We start from the raw sequence: 23625 nt of genomic DNA, 5'->3' as shown, positions 1-23625 counted from the left end.
AGATGTTTCCTGTGGAAACTGGTTGTTGGTATCAACAGAATTCCCTGTCTTAGATAATTTTGTTTCAGAGAAAAGCTTTTAAACCTGAGTGTCATGCATGTTTCATTTATTATATGTGGACCAAGACATTTTAATGTGACTAAGGTCGTACAGGAGTACATGGGAAGTTGCAAATGATTGGGATACAGTGGATTAACTCTTAAATAAAACAGTGCTGCACAGAACTAGAATGTTCTAGAATATACTGTATTTCAGTTTACACAGTACTATTTTTAATTCAACATTATTTTAATTCATTTAATTCTTTAAATCACTAACTACTCTATAGTATTACAAAACTACAGAAGTGTTCTTGGATTACTTGAAAATACGTTGTCCTGCAGTTCTGCCACGAAACATCAAGATTTATTTTGTTTCATTGATACGTTACTATAAGTCCTTTTTACCAGTTACAAGATGTATTAAGGATTTTGAGAATACAAAAATCCTTTTACTAATATGAGGCAAAAGCTCATAAAACTGTGGAAATGAGATTTATGGCAGGTTTCTCAGTTATGCATACTGACTATGGAATTCAGAATTGCTCCTTGAAGGATCACCAGCTCTGCTGTAAGGAATCCTAGTGCCTTTGGGACCTCCTGAACTCATCCTCTTTCAGCTCCACCTCTTTCCCATATCGTGTTTTTTTCTCTTTTGCAAAGAGGCCTAAATCAGTGAAAGTGGTTTAGTGGAATAGGCTGGAATATGACCTGAATGTTGTATATATTCTTGTATATTATAAATACATATCCAAACCTTTTTCCTCGCTACCCTGCATTCTGCAATCCCTCTCAAGCTTCAGATTTCATCCCGAGCTGATAAGGCACAAAGTCTCTTATTAGCCTTCTTGAGAAACACTGGCTGCTTTTACCCTGTCCTGCAAGATGGCATTTTCTGACACTGCTTGAGCCACAATCCTGAGACAGCCCCATGGTGCCAATACATACACGTCACGAGGCCATAGGGGAAACATGTGGCGGTCACTGCTCTAAAAATGCTGTGGCAGAACCAGGGCACCCTTCTTTTTTCATTTACAGGGCTGGCCATGCTGTCACATCGCTTACTGGAGCCCTTCCAGGAGGAAGGACACATTACACAAGAACTCCACGAGAAATTCTAGATTTAGAAAAACTATGAGTCTGCCAGCAAACGAAAGCTTCGCCCACCCCACAGCCATCAATGAAATGCTGTTCAAGCAGACAGCAGGTGATATAAGACTTCATGTGTACATCCCACACATCCACTCAGTCCTTGGACTTTCAGAGGCTATTCCCCCCAAATACTGGCAAACTCACACTTTAATGGTGCCATCCAGCCACTGGCATCACAACGGCTGTGGGAGCCAAAACCACCCCATGATGACCTTCATCCAGCACAGGTGCATCAATTTTTAACAGGCAGCAGCAAGGCCAGCATGTCACCATAAGGAAACACCCAGGTTCATCCACCAAGAAAGCTTATCTTTGGTTAGAAAACACTTCTTGGTTCTGCTTTCCAGACCAGATTCTCCTTAGGCACTCAGACATACCATGTTTAGGAATATATCCACTGGTTGTTTGAACTGCAAACCGATGATCAGAATTCTATCTTTATTTCCTAGACAGATAATCCCACCGTACCTTCTTCCCACCCTCACAGCCTATTCTTTTCCTCATTAAGATTAGGCAGCTGAGAAATCTTGTAGGACCAGATGTTAGTGACTCCCTTTCCAAATTCCCTTGGCCCTAATTCCTTTAAACTCATGCTGTAGAGTGCACTTGGCTGAAGTGTCTGAAGAAAACGGACTCCATTGCCTATGTTTGTAGTGTAAGATAATGCCTTTAATGAAGGGGGAAGGTAAGTCCTGACAACTATTCTTTGTCCTTGGAAGAGAGCAGGAACTGTGTTCCTGCTGTTTGGAGCCAGTGGTTCAGACAGGTGCTTAAGCTGATTGTACTGAATACAGTGAACAGACATGAAAAAAAGTTCTTGGACAATCTCCAAAGCTAACTTCAGTACAGAGCCAAGAATCTGAGTGTTGGAAAGATTTGCCTGGCAAGGCTGGAGGCAAGAGATGTATCTCTAATAGCCATATGCGATGTACTGAGGGGTGAGAGGGAGGGCTGCTGTGTTATGTTAAGCCAATTGTTGAGTGGCTGGTCAGACACCTTCAGACTTGGATGCAGATGGCTACAGCCTTCTCTGGTGGGGCTCCATGTCACCTGGCATGAAACATTGCCAAATACCCAGTAAAAAATACAAAATTGTTAGCCTGTAGACAGTTAACGTCTTTGGAGGCCTTCAGTTAAATATGGCATTTTTGTTTTGGTTTAAGTTTTTTTGGTTTTAACTGTACCAATCTCTTGTGGAGACATGGGCAGCCAAGACCTGACTCCCTTCTTGTCTCAGAAATTCCAACACAGTTTGGAGTTCTTGGGAAGAGTGAGAATCCCTCTGGTCGGCCTTGGGAGGCTTTTCATTGATCAAAGAAGACAGTGGACAGGGATGACATCTGAGGCACAGATGTGTTCCTTATGAAAGTGCCTGCAGTCCATCAAGTGCTGTCGGGTATTAGGAAAAGCCATATCTTTATGTATGGTGGGCAGTGAAGAGTTGTCACAGGACGTGAATTTTCTAGATAGGTCACGAGCAGAACAGGTGCCATTTGAGCATCATTGTAAGGCTGAAGAGAGGTTATTCCAATTGGGATGCTCTCACCACAGCAGTCAGAAGGAGCAAGCAAATGTGAATGTAGACGTGTCCATAATAAATAATCATTGCAATTTGACAGCTCTGTGGCTTGGGCTTAAGCATTAGACAGAGCTCCTTTAGCTATCCTCTTCCCTTTATGTTTCTAATTATATTCCACGTCAAAAGAGAAGAAAACCAAAGCTTATGCATTTTAAAAACCTCAGCATTACCTTATGCATCTCAGCAAAGATGGAAGGAAATCCCCTACATGACAGATAATTTCATGAATGGTGATTGTAACTGTAACTTTATAGATGGCAACTTTTAGTTTGTGTTGTGCTAACTTTCCCTTTTACCATGAACATTATAAAAAGCCATAAGAACCAAGTCTCTAGTCTTCTCCCTCTGTGCATGCTTAACTTCTCAAAGCTTCCTCCTCAAACGTCATTGAGAACAAATCCTGACTTGTCTACATCCAGCCTTCGTCCTCAACAACTCCCTGTTTCAACCTCTGGTTTTCAGAGATGCCAAAAACATTGTCATTCTACTGCTCAAAGGAGATTTCATGCCAAGTAATTCTCCTCAGCAATGCTTACTTACCAGATGACTCAGTAACTTCCAAAAACTTCATGCTGTTCTTCCTTCCTTCCTCTCATCTCCGCACTGTGTAGTGATGCATATTCTTCTGGCATCTGTAAAAAGACTGTATCTGCTTAACACAGCTAGAGCCTGCTATAAACTCAAAAGCAGAAAAATGTTTGCAGACCGTCTCTGTGCACAGAATTTCTCTGTGACACAGAACACAGATAAGCCTCACAGAAGAAAAAAAAAAAATCAAAGGAAAGCAGCAGTTCTAGCAAAGATAGAAGTGGAGAAACAGTTGCAATTTATTTGGCAGAAGCCATTGCTGAACATACAGAAAGATCATTGTAGTTTTTTGTTAACAGAGCTCCCCAGCTTCTGACTTCTTACAGGACCTGATCCTGGAATCTGGGATGTGGCCTCCAGGAAGAAAAATAGAAACTCTGCCCACAATACAGACAGATTTACAGCAATTTTGTTTCTTCAACAGAGTGTTTGCTCAAGTCTTAGTATTAACTGTTAAATCAGACAATCAAAACCTGGAGCAAAGCATCGCAGCCAGCTTGTCTTTATATAACACAGCTGCATAGAAATTCACCTTGATAAGTGAGTCCTAGTGGTTAATGTGGTGAGGTGTGTTTACCTGGGATTTGAGAGAAGGGTATTCTTCTTGCTGGCTGTTCTGTAAGTGTTTCCCTAGGGACTTGTCTTCCTAACTTCTAAGCAGAAGTGTTACACCAACTAAATTGGTTAACCTGTGTTTTCATATGGCAAGACAAACTCAGCATGTGAGAGTTCAAGGCACGTATATATTTGTATAAGACAAGCTAACATGTGCACAAAGGGAAAAAACATTATTCAGACCCTATTTCCCATAGGTTAGAAGGGCAGAAGAGATGTCTCATTCTGACTGTTATATACTTCTGTGATAAAAAGATGCTATGGTCATGAGGATATAAGTTAAATAGATTAGGGTAATTAAGCAAAACATGCCTCTTAGAAAAAGAAAGAATGATAAATATGTAAGGTAAGCCAGTCTTTAGTCCCTCAGACTTCACTCAGAGACATTCTGTGTCCTATGACCCTTTACAAAGCTGAAGTTGTAAAGTGACTTAAACAAATCAGCAAGTAGTCCCAACAATTACCAAAATATACAGTAACTTCAACCACTGGGTGATTTAGAATAAATCGTTATGGATGTCAGTGTATTTTTGGTAACACCTATCCCTGCCAGCATTTTAGCAAGGCGCTCTGGTCAGACATCCCAATGCAATAGTTTTACTGTGAAGTCTTGGTTTTGTTTTAATCATAATATTTCTATTACACTATTTTTCAGGCCCTGATTATATCAAACAAAAATTTCAAGAAGGAATGGAGGTGAAAGAAAAATCTGAAGAAAAAGTTCAGGAAAAACCACCTACCCCAAAAGAGTCACCTCACTTTTATCGAAAAGGTACTACACCCCCTAGGACCCCAGAGACAAGTCCAAGGCATAGTCCTCCTCTTTCTTCTGAGTCTTCTCCTTCAAAACAACTGAAAAGGCAAACCTACACTTCTGGGGCAAGACTCAATCAAGAAAAAAAGCTTTCAGCCACTGAGAATATAACACCCACAATCAACAAGCCTTTGTTTTCAAAAGCACCAATGAAGGAGGATGTAGCTGTGAAACACCAGCCAAAGTTTTCGGCCCATCACAATCCCATCAGCAGAGAGAATGGGGAGCTGCATGATCACTACCATGGTTATTATGTAAAAGTGAATCCACCAGTGCTTCCACAGGAGCTCAGGGAAGAAGATGAATATGTCAACCCATCACCATCAACACTTGCACAGATACCACCCTCACAGAAGCCAAGTCCTGCTAGATCTGGGGGTAAGCCAGATGCCAAAGAAAACAAACCTGACACAAAAATTAAGAAAGCGGAATTTACTGCACCAAAGAACCCAGCTAATAACGAGTCACATTCAGCAGTGGAAAAAGAAGTAGGAAACAGCTCGGTGAGTACCACAAGAAACCTTTTCACTTTCACTGCCCTTATGCTCCTAGTGCTGAGCTTTGCAACCTAAGAACATGCAAAGCTTGCTTCTGTCAAATCTTCATCTGGATACAGTCTGCTAGCTAGAACCCACTACACCAGACTGGAGTGAGGAACAAATACTCCAGTCTTCTGTGTTATCCTTTTTGAAAACTAGGAGGGGGTACTTGATAGCCAGATACTTACAGAATTTTGAAACATGAAGCCCTATTGCATCCATAAATACAGAAGTTACAATGAGTATGTATATATGTGTTTTGTGTGCATATAGATACATATTTGCAGATATACATGTATCTTTTTCCACACACACAAAACAGTGTTCCTGGTGCTTCCGTGCATAATTGGGTAGTACCGGGAGTTCTTCTCTTTCCCAAACGTCTACTTTTGACAACTGTTGGAGACAGGATGCTGGCCTGTGGTCTGACCCAGTCCAGACCATCTCCATTTTCATTGCCTTCTCTGTCTTGATTGTAGGCTCTAAAACCAGGGAATTTTGCATCAAAATATAGTCTGTTTTAAAATGCAAACTTCTAACAATGCTTGCATTTCAGAGCAACATGAAAAGTTGAATTTCTTCTTCGTTAGGAAATGGAGGAGTTTTGAAACTATACATTCAGATCACTGTGAATCTGAATCTCATTATTATTTAGAAATAATAGCACTATCAATAGTTATGCAGTAAAGAAGAGATGACTAATAGAATTTCTATTCCATGTTAGAAGAAAAAGCCAGGTTATGGAATTCAGAATCTCTGAGTGTGATAAAATTATTTCTGGGCCAAGAGAAATTCAGGAAGATGTTAGCTGTAGATCCTAAAGTTAACCTTTAGTGAATGAAGAGCTCTAAATAATTGTCATACTATTTCTTCTGGGTTTTTTATAAGCATTGTTTCTATGAAACATTTTTGGTACCCTAATAGGAACAAGAAGAAAAAAAAAAGAAAAGAAAAAAACAAAACCACTCTCAAAAAACACACAACCCCCCCCACACACACACACAAATACAAAACCAAAAAAAACCCCACTGTGTCATTATTCAGATGGGATAAACAGGATGACCTATTTAATGAGATCCAGATAGCCTAGCACTGATCTCAGGCAAAACAGTTGAATAACTGACACCAGACTTCATTAATAAAGAATTTTAAAATAACGAGGTCTAAGAATTTCCAAGCAACATGCATTGTAGAAGATGTTGTCAAACAAGCTTAACATCTTGAGGTGTGACAGAGCAATCATATTCTCAATCAAGAAGGTCACTTGGTTTGTTTTTACATAGTTATTTATTCTGACAAGGAAGCCAGAGTAAAGGCTGGATGTCACACTAAAATATTTTTTTTTAAAGCTGACTGTTGTTTCTCAAAAAATAATTTGGAAAACATTACTAATTTGGTATTATTCTGGTGAGATCATTCTTGGATTAATTCTACTGCTCTAGTTGATGAACATTCTTATTAATCACATGGGAGAGGACCCATAAATCATTACCCATAAAGTTTACAGAAGACACACAGATCAGGGAACTGATAAATAATGAAGACGATGGATCACTGATACAAGCTGATGCAAATCACCTGCTAAGAATGATGCAAGTATAATTATCCTCGTGCAGCACAGCAAAATGTAAGGTCATATATTGAGAGACAGTTTACAGAGCCTGGCCATGCAGGATCAGAACTGGAAAAGGTTGGTGGATCAGGAACGAGACAACTGAGCATGAGCTCACAGTCTGCTGCTGTTGTTCAGAGATGTTAATATAATCCTTAGATTTATCAACAGGAAAGATTAAGCAAGAGTATATGGGAGTCTGTTTTATCTGGTTTTGGCACTGGTGCAACCACTTCTGGAATAAAACACAGAGTCCCTAAATCAGGGATTTAAAATGAAAAAAACCTTAAGGGAAAGTCCCACGAAGAGCTGCAGGAATGATTAAAACATGTCTTACAATGAAAGATTCAAGGCAAAAAAATCTGACACATCGAATCACTTTCCGTAAGTACACTTTATAAAATATTTTCCCAGGCTAACACACAAATGTGTAAGAAGATCAAACAGCTGGACAGATTTTGATGAAAGTCTTGTTTGAAGTTGCTTTTGATGATATTAATTAAATGTTACGTCAGTTTTCAGGTGCTGAGTTTTTGGAGCCATCACTGAATAGTTTGATAATGAGCATTTTGCCCAGATGATATCCTCTAGTTCAGCAGAAAGCTTATATTCTCTTTTGTGCGGATCAAAGTAGATGTTCGTAGTGTTTTGTAATCTGCAAAGCTGTATTACAGCTGATATCAGCCCTTTAACCTTTCAAATCTCACAGATATGACTCCTATGTAGGGTAACACCAAGCTGTCAGCCTTGTAAATGTTGAGTGAGCTTGCAGAGAATTTTAGCCTGAATTGATTTTTTTTTTGGTTCAGCTCTAGCAAAAATAAGTGGCTAGAAATACTCCTTATTTTTCCTACATTCTATCCAAATCAAATAATGTTTTGGAGCTGAGGGAGTCTTCATTTTAGGAAACTAAGTAGAGCAACTAAACAGCAGTTTATTGACCTTCTAGAATAATCAGTATAAGGATTGTGAACCTATAGCCTGTTACCAGGAGAGGTGGAAGAGTGGCAAGATATTGTACATTAGCTACTCTTTGTTTATTGATATTACAGATCAACTGGGGACTGTCCCTCTGCTTCATTTGGAGCACACTGATTGCATTATTCTTATTATCAGCATTTCAGGAAAGAAGGAGAGCAGAGTTTAGGAACCCATTTTTGATATAATGGTGGTTTAAGATATATGTAGGTGTATGTATTTTTTACAAAGATGTCTTCCATATGTGTCTCTGTATTTGGCCTTATAAATTTCTGACGTGCTCACTTCTTTAAAATATTGAAATGAGTAAAAATCCTAAGGCAATTAAAGCAGAAAGGAGTAGCCTACTGGCCTGGCAAACTGAAGGAAAGACATAGTACAGAATGACTGTTAATGCTGCCTGGAAGCCTTTCTTTTTAATTTTCAGTATCACCTGTCAGCTTCAGAAAAACAGTAGCCGGTTTTGCAGTGTTTCTGGACCAGTGTGCTGGCGTTACACAGCGACTAACCTAAAAGTGCACAGTTACTGAGAAGTCAGATTAGTGTACTCCTCTTTATCCTGAACACTTACGAATGTTGAGAGACTTCAGAATTCTAGGTCTGCAATGAGTTGTGGTTTGTTTTGTTTGTTGTTTTCTTTTAATCAGTCATTGCAATTGTCATCCTGACAAATTATTTTGTTGTGGTTTCAAAGTAAGTCTGCTTTAGATCCTCCATAAAAGTTTAAAAATATATTTGTTAAGAAATATAAAGAGAAAAGAAACTCTCACTCTCATTAAAAGATAATGAGGAAACATGGTTTGGGGATACAAAATGAGTCTATAACTTTTATGGAGCACTTTTCATTAGTTTATCCGAAAGTGCTGTATAAATCTGTGCTATGCTTTTTCCAGGTTTTCAGTGAGAGAGCATTAAGAACACAGAGTATGTAAGATTTTTCAGTTCTTCCTTTCCTGTATCTAAATCAAAGCCACTTCCCACATCTGAATGAAACATAAACTTTAATTTGGATTAAGAACTTTAAACAACTTTATTTACAGAGAAGTCTGCAGCAGTAGCTGCTTTAATAATAAAATTACTGTTTCATATTTGCTGTGAATCTGTTACATCTTTAAGAATGTCACTGATTATCATCTCTTCAATAAGTTAGTTACAGGAACAGTATTGTTTTTCTAGGTTACTCTGGTTTTGGCATTAGACTAGAAAAATATCAGCACACTGCACATCAAGTGTTTCTGTGTATACATATTTTCTGATGTTCAAAAATCGAAGTTTAGAATAATTTCAGAATCATAGGTCTCTGTCATAGTTTTATCAAGGTAAAAGTGTGCATAAAACACTATGGCAAAGTCACTGTTCATCAGCTGCTCCAAAATAGCTGCCTGTTTGCAGACATTTACTCTAGTGAGAGGTCAGTCCTTCTTTTTTCACTGAGCATACAGCACCTTCAAATTATCTTGTGTTTATCACAGTGTGAAGTGTGCACAGAGACACTTGACCACAAACCGGTACTGTTGTTTCTAATTGCTCGTTAGCAGCCTCCAGCCCCAGCATCAGCCTGCATGCTCCTAGCCCACCTTGAATGTGAGCTGATTTGAGATTGCCTTGGATTCGGGTAAAAAGTAGAATTGAATTGCAAAAAGTACCATTACACTCTAGTTCATAAATACACGTTTGATTTGCTTAACATGTGTTTTCCTAGGTCAGGTACAAGCCCAGGCACAAATGTTCTACTGTATCATCATTTTTTGGTTTTCTTGATAAGGATTTTTAAGCCACACAGAGTGTTTCGCCTGGTTTTTGCCTGTATCTGAAATGATTGCATTTTGGTGAATGCTACCCAGTGTGTTTTACTCTCATCTCTTTGTTCCTGTAATATCCAGTTAGTAAGGGATATAACTACCACGATGTTAGAAAAAATAGATCACTATTTTGCCTGATCTTAAAAAAAACTCTGAGCAAGAACTTTTTGCTATGTTTAATAGACATTCCTAATGCAATGGGACTACAAGACTAGTCTTAATACTTCCTGGCACTACCCTTTAGGAAAATAACTTTCTTCTCTCCCCGAATGAAAACTAATCATATAGTTATATTTTTAACTACATAAGTGTCTGACTTACTAGAAGCTGAAAGGGCAGTTTTCAAGCAGGACTGGAGTTTTTCTGCTGCAGCTTCTTTAGTGCACCTGTTCTAATCACTCTTGAACTGTTCAGACTAATTTTGGCTTTTGCTATTTTAAGCCCTTGCAGGACACTAAAGTCTTATTTATGGTATTCGTCTTAAAGCATTAAATAAGCATTTCATAGGTGCCTACAAAACTGGTAGTAGTTTGTTGCATAATAACCACGTGCTCCACAAATATTGTTTGATCATTTTTTACTGTATCAGGAAATTCTGCTTTGGGCTGAAAGTTGCAGTTATCAGAAGAGGAAACAAAATGCACATAGCAGGCCAAAGGAAATGGTATTTACTTTGTTGTATAAAACACAGGCTTATTATCATAAACAAATAACATTTTTCTTTGATCTTCATATAAAATCAGCAACCCATTTCTTAAGGTGTCACTTTTTTCTGTCTTTGTAGACGAGATCTCTTGATTCAGACCATAGCCCCTAGGGTTTTCAGCCTAATTTCTCTAATATTGTGGTGACATTGTTATACCTAATCTGACTGACCAACGTGTCAGTAGAGAGTCCCCTCCCCTTCACCAAGCCTAATTCTTTAAGACTCTGGCTGATGATACCAAGTTGCTGTTTGAGCTGCAGTCCCAACTTGCCATTCAGCCAAAAGCTGTCCTGCAGCTATCAGGATGCTGTTTCAGAATATATTTCAGGCAATGAATGAGTTCCTGGCTCCTGTGAAGTCCTCATAAGTCCAAATTTTTCTTCAATAGTAGTAAATCAACTTGATTTCCTAGGATCTTATTTTCAAATATCTAAGTATTAGACAGCCAAATCCCAAATGATATTAGGCAATGAACTCCTTCATAGTTCTTTGCAATTTCTGGTGCAGCATAACTGTAAAATCTTATGGTGGGATCCCAAACTATAAAGGAACTATTGACCTGATTTTGGTCACACCAGGAGTCTCAATTAGACTCATAGAACCATAGAATGGTTTGGGTGGGAAGGGACATTTAAGATCATCTAGTCCACCCCCCCTGCCATAGGCAGGGACACCTTCCACTAGATCAGCTTGCTCAATCTGACTTTGAACACTTCCAGGGATAGGGCATCCACAGCTTCTCTGGGCAACCTGTTCCAGTGCCTCAGCACCAGAGAGAAAGATGCTGAATCCAAATCTTAGTGGAGATTGATATTGTAATTGCACTTTCTGTAGAGAACTATGTAACATTAGCATGCATGTATTATTCTTGTTTGTCATGAGATTCAAGGGATTTTTTTGCAAAAGAAGTCATCAAATGGAAGATTCACTCTAAGGGTGTTAACACTGACTTTCCAAGACAGCAAAACTGAGATATTCTCAAAGTAGCTGTTGTTTCAAATAAACCTGTTTTATTGCTCCAAGTCTTCCAATATGGTTTTCATGCATAAATCTCACAACTGCCAAATGCATTTGGTGGGAATCCTGGTGGGAGCTTGGATTTCCTTGGCAGTAGAAAAGCACAGAACCCAAACTAGCACAATTTTGTCCACGCCAGAAAGAGAAACAAAACATTAACCTTGATTTATGCAACACTACAGTGAGGTTGTTTACAGTGCTCTGGTCAGAAACGTAACCATATCCAAAGTCATACTTTCCTTTTGTGCCTGTTCTCTGTCACCAAGTGTCTCATATTCTTTGGCACATAGTGGCTCATTTCCAGTAAGAAGGAAGGAACGTGGTTCCACTTCTGTTCTGTGACCCGATGGTTAAAACATACCACTGGTAAGTGGTAAGTTCCCACTTGTTAATCAAAATCCCTTTCACTAAGGTGACCTTAAACCTAGTCTTCTATTTCCTAGTGAATATTTTAGACATTCTGCCATTAAGTAAAATGCGAAGGTGGCTGCCGATACCATTACCGCTATGGTAACGTGTAACCTAGCATCCTGATAGTCGCGGTCATGGTTTGAACTTGAACGCCTAATTCCTCAGCCTGTGAACAAGGTACCTCTGAATAGGAGCAAAGGGAACTTTATGGCCCTTATGACTGCGATGCTGACTGGGTTTAGACTCCCCAGAGATTTAAAGGGGTACTTGGCATAACATATTTTGTGACTTACTCAAGAAGGTAGCAGTTCACATCTGGCCTGCCATCTGAACTACTGTGTAAAGGACTGTTCTGGTACAAAGTGTTTAATGAGACTGTTTCAGGATGAGAGCATGTGATACAATGACACAAGCGCTATTCAATAGCTTCCCAGGTACACTGCTGCAGCAGATTAATAATAGCAAGTTCTTACACCTTAGCATTCTAGAAATTATACATCTAATATTAGCATTGTCATGAAGCATAATTAACTTCTGCAAGGCATGCCTCATGTGGAAAGTGAAAAAAAATTATGTCATTTCTAATGGAATATATACCTTATTATGCAAGCCAGTGACCCTTATGGAGCTTGAAAGATAGTTTTCTGCAGCGATTTTTTGGTGGGTTTTTTTGTGATTTAGGGAAGTATTGTCTGATTGAAGGGTTTTTCTGTTTCTACTGACAATAAACGTGCAACCTTATATTTTAAGTGTATGCAAATCTTTGTGAAAATATGTTGTAGTAAACCAAATATGCTACAAGGAGAAGAGAAAAATTGAGAATTTCCGTCTGTTCAGGACATAATTTCAAGTTGCTCATTAGAAAGCACCTATGTTCAAAAAAAATATCCATAATTGCTGAAAACAATTGAAATCTTTGTTCTCTGGCTTTGCAGAAATACTAAGATTATGTAATGATTAAATTTTCTAACCAAATTTAGCTCTAACTAGGAAGGGAAAGAGTATTTGGACTTTTCAGTTCTTCAGTACACGGGTCTCTAAGATAAGTGTCAGAGTAAATCGAAACAAGTTTAATTTTGCAGATATAAAGTTGGTTTTTAATCTATGATGGAAACATTGCTAGGTATGTTAGTGCAATGATAAGGAACTTTTTATCCAAAACAAAGGGTATTCTTCTCATAAAGCACATTGTCAAGTCTGTTTTCAAATGTGTTGGAATGAGAGTCGGAACCTTCTGTAGGAATGAAGAGCAGCACTCTAGCTTTCCTAAAGTAGTTCAAATTCTTTGGTTTGCTTTATTTTAAGCTGATATTGGGTTTGTGTTGATGGGTTTCTTTTCATTTGTTTACACGGTCATATTTGTCAGTTGGTTTAATCTCAGTGTGATTAAGAACAGTGTAATAATATACTCTCTCCTGTATTTATCCAGCTCATTTTCAAACAGATGATATTTAGGCTACCTGAGTGCGACAGGTTGTGGCCGTGTTTCAGCAGCAGAGTCTGTATCTTTAATATTTAGGCAAACTTTCACAGTAAGGTCAAAATAGGTAGAAATCATAAAGTCAAGTCACGTGCATTGCTGTGCACTATGTCAAAGTTGCATTAATTCTGATATCTTTATTTTATTTTCAGGGCCCTAACTCAGTCATGATCGCCCTGGTTATGCTGTTGAATATTGGTTTAGCCATTCTTTTTGTCCATTTTCTAACTTGATTGGAATTAGGAAAGGTAAGAAAGGTCTTGTTTTCATATAAAATCACCATATGCACCCCACCTCAAATGATAAAGTTTTAATTTCTTTGCATCCTTTTAATGTTCCTCACTTTAATTTTAGCTATGCCTGAATGTGATTCAACATAGTTATTTAATAATGTAACTGTTTTGACCCTTCAGTGAAGTCATGACAACTAGTGGTGTTAGCCCACAGTTCTCTGCAGTTGTGTCATCAGCCTTTTAAATGGCACCTGTCAGACTCAGACACAGGGAAGGAGGCTTGGAATTGGGATGGGACGCAAGAGAGATGAAACTTGGAAAATTCAGCCAGGGGCCGAGATCAGTTTCTCTGCCGATGGCTCGTGGCTTTGGGGTCTTCTGAAAGCTGAAGCGAGCAGCCATGTTGGAAAACAAACAAAATAATCTGCTGAAGCAGCCCCACCAGTGAAGTGCGTTGGCTTCTCCATCTGTTCCAGCAGAGTGTGACTAAACTGGAAATGTACGGAGCTGCACTTTTTGTTGATGGAAGCTAACAGCTGCCTTACTATTTTACCGTCTGATGTTTTTAGTGGGGAGATGGGAAAACGACTGCCAGAGGAATGTGGTCAGAGGATTCTGTTGCTGTGGAAGTGATTCCAGCGTTCACTCCTATCTCATTAGAAGAAATAGTTAGCAGCATCAGTCACCAGTCTTATTCCATTACCTGCTGCTTTTAACATCTCCTGCAGCGTTCAAGGAGATCGAATTTCATTTGCCTGTGCATGACTCTGTTCATTCGTTGTTTATGAAGTTTGCTGTATAGCCGTAACATACTGTCTAGTCCAACCTGGAGAAATCTACCGGTTCTGCCTCGCAGCAGAAGCAGAAAATGAAATCTCTTTCTCTAATCCAAAGATACGGTTCTTAAATTCATTTCCCTAAACCTGAAGAGCTGTTGCGATTTAAGGTTTAGTAAGTAATATACCATGACCGCAAAATTTAAAGATGTTGGTATCTTCCTAAAAGTGCTCAAAGGCTTATGCCGATAGCAAGCAAAATTTGTCATAATAAAAGAACAAGAATCTTAAGATGATATCAGCACATTCGAAACAGGAGGTAGAATATCAGAACAAGCCAAGGGAGATAAGATACAGGGTTTGCATGTTGAGTTTTCTCTTTTTTTTTTCTTTCTTTTCTTTTTTTCGAACTCTGGTGCTGTGGTAATTGGTGAATTGAGTTATAATGTTTTGACACTGAGGTATTTTGCCAGCGGTTAACATAAAATCCTGGCCAAGTGCACATTAATGCCAATAACAGTTCAACTAATGCTCATAATAAACTATCGTAATTTTAAAATACTAGATTTGTGTTGAATACATTCAGGTAGAGCATTTAGAAATGTTAAGTGATTGTTTATCGATTCGATGCCTTCAGTGTCTTTAAAGTCCATTTATAATTTTACCTCAGCATTAAAAAAGCCTCAAAACTTTTCATTTTGAAAGTTTGTCTTAAGTAGTTTCACAGCCCTTTGTTGAAATGATGTGATCATGTTTCTTTTTATGTGCCACTATACTGTAATTATTGTACCCTATATTAATCAAAAGCATGCTTATTTTACTGAAAATATGTGGTGTGATCATTTGGAAAGTAAACATTTTAAGTTAAAGCTGCAAAAAGCAAAGGGCTTGTATTATGGTTTATTTTATCTCTATTAGAAAATCTTTCATACAATTTAGGTTTTGAACCTGTTTGTAAACTTTCTAAGTGTTTGCATGGTTTAATGGGCGACATTCTTACAAAGTACATTAGCTATCTTTTGATGCAGCATATTAAAGTAACGTAGGTATGGACTGAACGTTGTGCAGCGAAGCAGCTCCAAGCAGGGCAGTAACACCGTGGTGTTTTTTACAGAAGTATGTTGAGAATCCTGTGTTTTGACCAGTGTGGATAAAGAAGAAAGCAGAAAGAGAGCAAATGAAAATAAAACTTGTATATTTATTTTTAACAAAAAGACATTGTGTTTTAAATTTAGGAAAGTCATTTTTAAGTAAGAGCAAAATTTTAAAAGTTACTGTGTAAGCCTTGACATAATGGACAAAATGTTCCATCCAACAGTGAAACCACCCCGTCTCCTTACGTGGAGAGGTAATTTTGTAACTGACATATTCCTATTAAATGTTTATTTAAAATACTTTATGCTCTGGAAATAATGGGTAACAAAGCTTATGAAAATGTTTATAAATTTAAGTAAGCATGTTAGTACCATTTATAAATATGTATGATTTATAAGCTTTTTTAAAACAAAGCTCAAACAAATTGTTGGTATTTTTCTAAAATGTGCACAGCTGTATTTTACATGAAAGGCTATTTATAATTGGTTGTTATACTGTACACTACATTTTGGACAGCACAATGAAGCCTGCCAATGTACTTAATAATGTCATTTTGTCTATTTAAAGTTTCTTGCTGTCAAAGAATGAACTCTTTATCTCTGAGTTTCTCTATTTATAGTTCTTGACCCAAAATGTACAATGTACAGTTTTCACAACTGTATTTGCTCTAATAAAAATAAGTTGGTTATTAACAGAGTTTCAGACTAGTTTTTCCTGTTTACGGGTTGCTTCATTCACTCTCTGAAAACAGTTTTTCTAACAAATTCAATCAATGAGGAGCAAAGCAGGAAAATGGGTGAAGTCCTAGTCCTGCCCCCTTTGAAATCATTGTGTGTTACTGTTTTCAACAAAACAATTTGGGGAAACAATTTAAAAAAATCCTTATGTGTCTTCTTTTATCTTCCGAGACAGGATTTTTGTATCTTTCTAAATTGAGTGTCTTAAATTATACTCTCACTACAGGGATGGTTTAATCAATCTTGTTTTAATCAGGGAGTGGCTGGTCCATTAACAGTTCTTGTAATTGAATCAACAACTTTTTTAGACTTCCCTCCTTCTCACAGTCTTCATAGGTTCAAAATTAACAGGACGTTTGTCAGCCAATATCCTACACAGAGAAAATTCATTACAACTGTCTTCAAGCCACCACATTTACTGAACTAGTAAATCAGCTGAGAATTTTCTTTTCTGTGATTCCAGTTCAGATTACTGGCCAACTCTACTGAAATCCTAATGTTTAATAGAAAAGGAGAGCAAGTGTTCTTTGTAGTTCCTATTGAATGCAAAGATTTTTTAGGAAATAATTGTTGCTGTCTTATTCTTTCAAATAATTCTACCAGCATGAAACTTAACTTCAAGAATTTGTATTTTCTATGCAATAACCCACTTCCTAAAGAATTTTTTTGGCTCTTCAAGTGGACAAAAATACATTCTCGGGAAAAAATAAACAGAAATAACTATAATGCCAGAAAATTTTTAAGTCAAGTGCAGTAAGGCAGCTCTTCTCTGACATTTTGTGATCCATGTTGTATAACATGTGCAATAATAAAAGTAAAGTTGACATGAAGTATTTTTTAAGTTCTATGAATGTGATAAAAGGCATATATAAATCTTAAGAGCAACAAGTAAAACATTTGCCCAGAAATAGAAGGAAAAAAAGTTGTCAGAATCGGCTGAGTAAGAAGACAGCTTTCCCTGCCCATCAGTGTTCGTAATTTTCAAAAATCAGCATATACATAGAAATACAACATGCAATGAATCCTAACGCTCTAGACTTGCTCTAGCATGGCAAATTTTACCCCACAAGACAATTTTTTCCTGAGCAAAGTAATTTCTCCTGGCACAGTTGTGTGTTTGCCCACAGATGCCAGTAGGCAGGGAGCTCCCACCTCTGAATTTGAGGTCTGGTTTCTTGGACAACTCCATTTATCTGATTAGACAATATATATAGTATACACAGGAAAAAAGCAAATTAATCATGTTGAGGTGCCAAAGGCTGAAGAAAAAAATATGTGTTATCGTTGCTTTTTAGTGTATCTGGTACTTCCTTTACTTATATATATTTATATGCTTATATATATATATAGTCCTAACTTTACCTTCTTATCAGAAAAGCAGTAAGGAACACAAAGAATGTGGAATCTTTCTGTTTGCGTTGCAAAAGGAGAGATGCAATTTGAAAGCAGCAATTTCGTTAAGTACAACTACAACCTGCCTTTCAGATATAGACGTAGGTTAAAAAAATCCTTAATATAACTGCGTGCTGACTTTAAAAGGAGAGAACGTAATTTTACGGGCATTTGATTTAAATTGTTGAAATAGTTATTTATGTAACTTTTAATGCCACGTTATGTGTCTATTAAAAGCTCTATTAATATACGGTTACACAATATTAGAAGATTCTGATAATAACCTGGATGCAACTATAAAAGCCTGCAGAAATTCCCTACATATCAAGCTACAGTAACGTTCTTAGTTGGTAACTAAATAACTTGTATGTTATTAATAAAACAGGGTTGTGAATGATATCTAAATGGTTTTACTCATAGCTCATTTGAACCGTTTAGTCAGGGGGAGACAGTTCTCCATACCGCTCTCCTATGGAAATGTAATTCAGTAAACAAAGCCAATGAAGAGAAGGGAAATTAAATAAGCCTTTAAATGAAGTAGTCTTCTCATTCTCTGATTTAATATTTAAAGAAACAGGAAAAAATATCAATTATGTTAAGTCAGAGCAAGAAGCTGTGTACGGCAACATCCCATAGCTGAGTCATTTACAGTATCCATCTCATTTTTTTTTCCTACTGGACTCTGAAACTGCAAAAGAGGAGACATTACACCTACCATTGTAGGAGGTAAATATAATTTCCATAACACACCATATTTAAGAAAAACTGTCTATAATGTCAACGGCTTTCAGACTAGGAGGAAAAAGTTAAAACTTCATCTATCTAAACAGTTTATGTTGTGACTGTCACTGTAAAAGCTGAACAAATCCATCACCCTCATAAAACCAATAGCCAAAATGAAGCTGGTAACAGAATTTGTTAACATCTCTCTTCTTTCTTACTTTTTCCTTGCTAGGAAGAGACAGCTATTTTTTAAGTCAATAATCTGAACTTCATCATGTCCACACGTGTTTGTTTCAGCTGATGTTGTTCACTCCCACTTGGGTCTGGTTATCTGGTTTTTAGGTGCAAACCAGCAGTATCCTGAGTGCCATTTCTCCAAGAGAAAGGTTTTGATTATTTTTTCACTGGTGGAAAAGAACAGGATTTTCCTTAACCCTTGAAATGGTTTGGGTTGTATTTTTTTCTGTGCTTCCACTAGTTTTGAAATTGTCTTCTGTCCTTCACTGCCCACCCACCCCCTGACTCTGGCACACTCCTTTTCACCACACACAGCCATTTGGGTCCACACTTCAGCCACTTACTCTGGTAACTCCCGCTTTATCTGTTGGCCACACTAGTTTAAGCAGCGCCTTCAACTCGCTATGGCGGTGGAAACCATCTCTCCTGCAGTTTGTCCTACAGCGAATTGCATGTGTCACATCACAATTTTCATTTCGTCCAGTTTTCCGCATAATATTGTTGTTGCTTTATGCAACTATATTCTCATTTCAAATCAATATTCACCATCTGCAATATCAGGATGTTGATTTAAATGCAGTAAGTGAGAACTGAAAAGAAAAGCAAATTACCAAAAAGTCTATACACAGAGATTTCTAATGGCTCTTTGTAATTCATGAAAACCCGTGTAATGCTGTCATCGTTGAGGAAAAGATCTAGTATCAACCAGATTGTGAACTCCACTGCAAATGTCCACGGTAAGACTGTGAAAAAGACTGGCCATACAGCTGAATCTGATTCTTAGCTCGAAAGGCCAGAGGGCCCTGTTGAGGGTTGTGATGGTGTGGGGGGTGGTATGATGATTTCTGGACTTCCTAGACAAACATGCGATTTGTTAGACGGAATAAATACATCCTGTGTTTGGAATTTGGTTTTGCTCACATGCCTGAGCTTTCTTATGTCTTCTTCCATGTCTTACACTGGTTAATCAGACAACTCTATGGAAATCGAGGCACATACATTTCAACAAGAACTAGGTTTTACTTTCATAAATGGCTTTAATGTCAGTTAAGGCAAGAGCAATACATGACAGAGAAGTGAATTATAGGCTTTAAGCTAGAAGTTTTGAACTCTACTTTTTTTTTTTAATGCTGATTTATCCAAACTAGGAGAAAATACAGAACAGAGTCAAAGCGTTGGATTCTGGGTGTTGGCTTTCACAATAACAGTTGGTATAGTAATCCATGGCAATACCTCAAGTCCTTTGAGATCAATACACGAATTTGGGAGAGGAGGCATGTCTTCCTTGAATTTCCAAATTGTGGTTCACTGAATAGCAGCTTGGTAGAAACACCATTTTAGACCACGAAGGACGGATCTTGATGGCGATTTTTGAGAATGGCTGCCTATAGTTGAAGTTCTTAGTCTATACTTAATGACCTAAGTTTAAAATTTTTTCAACTCCTGAACATCTCAGTTACCATTTGTGGGGACGAGAAGAGGGGAAGCGGGAGGAAATCAGTTATTACACTGAAAACTTCAGATTATTAAAATGTTGAGTCTGGCCTACAAATATGCCAACGCTTGAAAGGATTGCGATCCGGATTTTTGATCAGGCGTTGGAGCTACAGGCTCTAATTGAGGGATTTCATCTGAATCCAGGTCTGATTCCAAGGGCACATAGCTGAAATGCTTGAACTGGGGGTGCTTTTAAGGAAGGAGGGGAAAAAAAGTTAGTTAAAATCAGGCTGCAGTAACCAGGTTAATTAAACCATTACATTCTGTACTTCTGGAACAGTGTCATTAGCTGTATTTAACATTGCAATTTTACTATATTCGGGACATGTTCCACAGAATACCTCTCAAAGTATCATCATTTAAGATAATGGTGCTTAATTACTTAGCCACTTTTAGCTGCAAAGTACTTTTATCATCTAATAACACTCAGTCTTCAAAAATATTGTAAACTGCCTTCCATTTTAATTATGACAGTTCTAGATTTTGTTTAGGCCACAGATGAGAAAGTCACGGGAAAGGATGGGATCGGCTACCATGGAAACAGCGAAGGCAGAAGAGCACGAGCAGCGTTTCACAGGGGCTGGGACTAAAAAAGACATTCTGCAAAGAGAAGGTAATTGAAAGGCGTTTACATCCCAGTGGATGGCTTCCGTGCATTCCTGCCATACCAAGGCAACACATTCCTGGCATAGATTGTAACAAGCCTCCACATGCACCCATGATGTACAGCAGAACAGGCTTTGTCAGAAAGATGGGAAACAAATGTTTAGGAACACGGAGGTATACACATGTTGAAGGTGAGATGAAAGGGAAGACAGTGAGGGGAAAGGAGAAGCCATGGGGCGACTAAATGTGTTAAACAGAGAGAAAAATACTGTTTATGGAGAGAAAAATGCAAAGAAAATGGATGATACTGGACACAGAAGAAGCTGAAGTCTGCTAAATAGGAATATGAAGAGGGTAGAAGCCTGAGAAGTAACTGTCCTCTGTGCACAAACAGCTGCTCTAGAAAGCTGCTTTCTGTGCCCACAGGGATTACGACAGAACCAGATGGATTTAAATTGCATGAAAATTGAGATCCAAGTTAGGCATGAAGAAAAATTTTATAATTGTTAGAATAATGTCTGAATTAGATTACTACGGAAACAATAGGATTTCATAGTTGTGCTCTGGAGAAGATTACAGATTGAAAGACTGCAGTGTGTCCCTTATGGCCTGTTTTCTGTGATTCTATGCTAATTATTATGGAATCTGGGCATTAGGCAGAGGGGTGAGGGGAAGGAGCTGGGGACTGGAGAATGAGCCCTTCTTTACCAGAACACTTAGATTACACAGAGGGAAAAGAAACTTAAAGGAGGATGTGCTGCAGAAGTAAGGTAGGAGGATCTTAGGACAAGACAGATGGTAGGAAGAAAACATGAGCAGTAGAGAGTCAAGAAGAACATGAGGATTTTGCCTGAAGGCACACATGAGCAGACGGGATGACTGGCCAAATCCCACAAACGCTGAACTGAAGAAAGTGTGTGGTGCAGTACGGAACACAAGGAAGCAGTGGGCTGGGAAGCTTCAGGCAGTCCTGCAAGGACACCGCACTGAAGCACAGCAAAGATGGCTTACAAGCCCAACAAGAAGCAACACCAAGGAAACGTCAGGTCTTCAACAACAGCACAAGTGTCCATTTCCTTCCTTTTCTCAGCTGTAAATATTCAATGGACTTTCATACAATCTTTAAATTGTGGGAATAATTCAGGTTATTGGGAAGCCTCCTTTTATTAAATGATCAGGAAAACATCTGTGTCCAAAGCCTGCAGAAAACAACAGCTTGCTGTTACAGCAGGCTGGCTTGAGTTCCACTGAAAGAAGTCAATAATGCCGACACGGTAGCAGTACATTTTATTTACTCTCTGTGTAAAACTGCTCTAAGAAAAATACCTTATACAATGGTGTCTTTCTGTTATTATAATAATAAAGATATGATAAAACAAGAAAAAAGTTAAACCACCATATAATCATACAAGCTCCCCATTTGAAAGAACATTAATGTAAATTTGCAGGTTTACTTCTCTCTGAGCATCTCCTAAGACTACAGAAATGTTGTTGGTATTTACACAGATTCACTGCTGTACCAAATGTTGCATATGCTCTATAGACTGTTGTGGTGTGAGTCACACAAGAAATTACGTAACATTTGGAAATACATTCAGTCATCTGCTTGCTACAGAAATATTGCTAACAGATTCTTCACTCTCTTTTATCTCTACAGTCTTTCTCACTCTTGTTAAGCGTCATTTTCATGCAGCTTCCTCAGGGGGAGATGACTCAGCCAGGGAGTAAACCAGAATACTCCATTGGCACCAGTGGCCATACCTGCTGGTCATCATCCATCCCCTCATCCTTGACAAAGCTGTCGTCTATTGCATGGGTTTGTAACTGCACCCAGGGCACTACTCCATACTACATGCTGGTGCAAATGTGAACATGAACAGAGGGACTGGCCACAAAATGTGTCTAGTAAAATGCATGACCATGTATACAGCCCTCCTTCCAAACAAAGTCACTTCTCCAAAGCATCAGCAGCATTCCCTCTTCAGCACGCACCTTCCAGCCTGGCTCCTGCGTGACCACGCTGAAAGGAAAGATGAGCTTTTCCCTGGAGGTGAGCAAATGCAGGATCAAGGACAACTTTTAGCCAACAATCCAGAATTCACTTAATCTCTTCTGATTTACCTGAGCGCTAACCTGTTTATAGCAGGTCCCCAAAGTCTGTGTGGACACCTGCACACCTTTGAGGATTTAGGGCTTCATCCAAGCACCACTTCTTCATGGAAAGCAGTGGAGCAGTGGAGAGGGTGTTGGGGTTTGTTTGTTTGTTTGGGTTTTTTTACACACACGCACACTGTTGTCCAGTGTCCTTCTTTGCAGACAGAAAGAAACAGCCATTTTACTACTTCCTGCTGGTAACTGGCCATTTCTCTCAGTCAAGCAGCCTGAAGGCAGCAAAGACAATTCAGAGAGTCAGTGTAGGCATGTGAGCTTCATCTTTTACCTAGGAGACTGAGCACTTGTATAGCCCATTGCTGCCAGATAGGTAAAAACACTAGATGCATAGAGCCCCTGTAAAGTCTACCATTAATGCTTCTCACCACTTTTACAAACTTGTTTTTGTTTTTACACATCAGAGTGTTTTTAATAGTTGTTTAAATTGCAAGGATGGCTTCATGTGTCAGAGGTATGGACTTCTAAGTGTTGAGATATGTAAGATGCTGTCTTATGAAGAAGAAGAAAAACAAGGAAAAATATTTTCAATTCATCTTATGACTACTAGCTAACTGTCTAACGTTTCAAAACCCTGTGCTCACCCATCTCACATTCTTCACATGAGAAGGGGAGAGGAGAGGAGAGGAGAGGAGAGGAGAGGAGAGGAGAGGAGAGGAGAGGAGAGGAGAGGAGAGGAGAGGAGAGGAGAGGAGAGGAGAGGAGAGGAGAGGAGAGGAGAGGAGAGGAGAGGAGAGGAGAGGAGAGGAGAGGAGAGGAGAGGAGAGGAGAGGAGAGGAGAGGAGAGGGAGAGGAGGAGGAGAGGAGGAGGAGAGGAGAGGGAGAGAAT

The 23625-nt window shown here is 38.6% G+C and overlaps 1 protein-coding gene across 4 annotated transcripts in view; it reads left to right on the top strand.

Annotated features, from left to right (window-relative positions):
• JPH1 (junctophilin 1) overlaps positions 1-16131 on the top strand; it is an 84258-nt gene extending 68127 nt beyond the window's left edge. The window contains exons 4-6 of one of the 4 annotated variants that reach the window (XM_065053829.1): positions 4628-5289; positions 13484-13579; positions 15455-16131. In XM_065053829.1, coding sequence (XP_064909901.1) covers positions 4628-5289; positions 13484-13564 — 743 coding nt within the window. In that variant the 3' untranslated portion in view covers positions 13565-13579; positions 15455-16131. Of the gene's footprint in view, positions 1-4627; positions 5290-13483; positions 13580-13685 lie in introns of all 4 variants that reach the window. The other 3 variants (XM_065053827.1, XM_065053825.1, XM_065053826.1) reach the window with 3 other exon arrangements.
• The last annotated feature ends 7494 nt before the right edge of the window (positions 16132-23625 follow it).

The sequence above is a fragment of the Columba livia genome, chromosome 2 (genome assembly GCF_036013475.1).
Source record: "Columba livia isolate bColLiv1 breed racing homer chromosome 2, bColLiv1.pat.W.v2, whole genome shotgun sequence".
In the NCBI taxonomy this organism is placed as follows: Eukaryota; Metazoa; Chordata; class Aves; order Columbiformes; family Columbidae; genus Columba; species Columba livia.
Note: the sequence above shows the minus strand (reverse complement) of the source record. Positions and strands in the feature narration are given on the sequence as shown.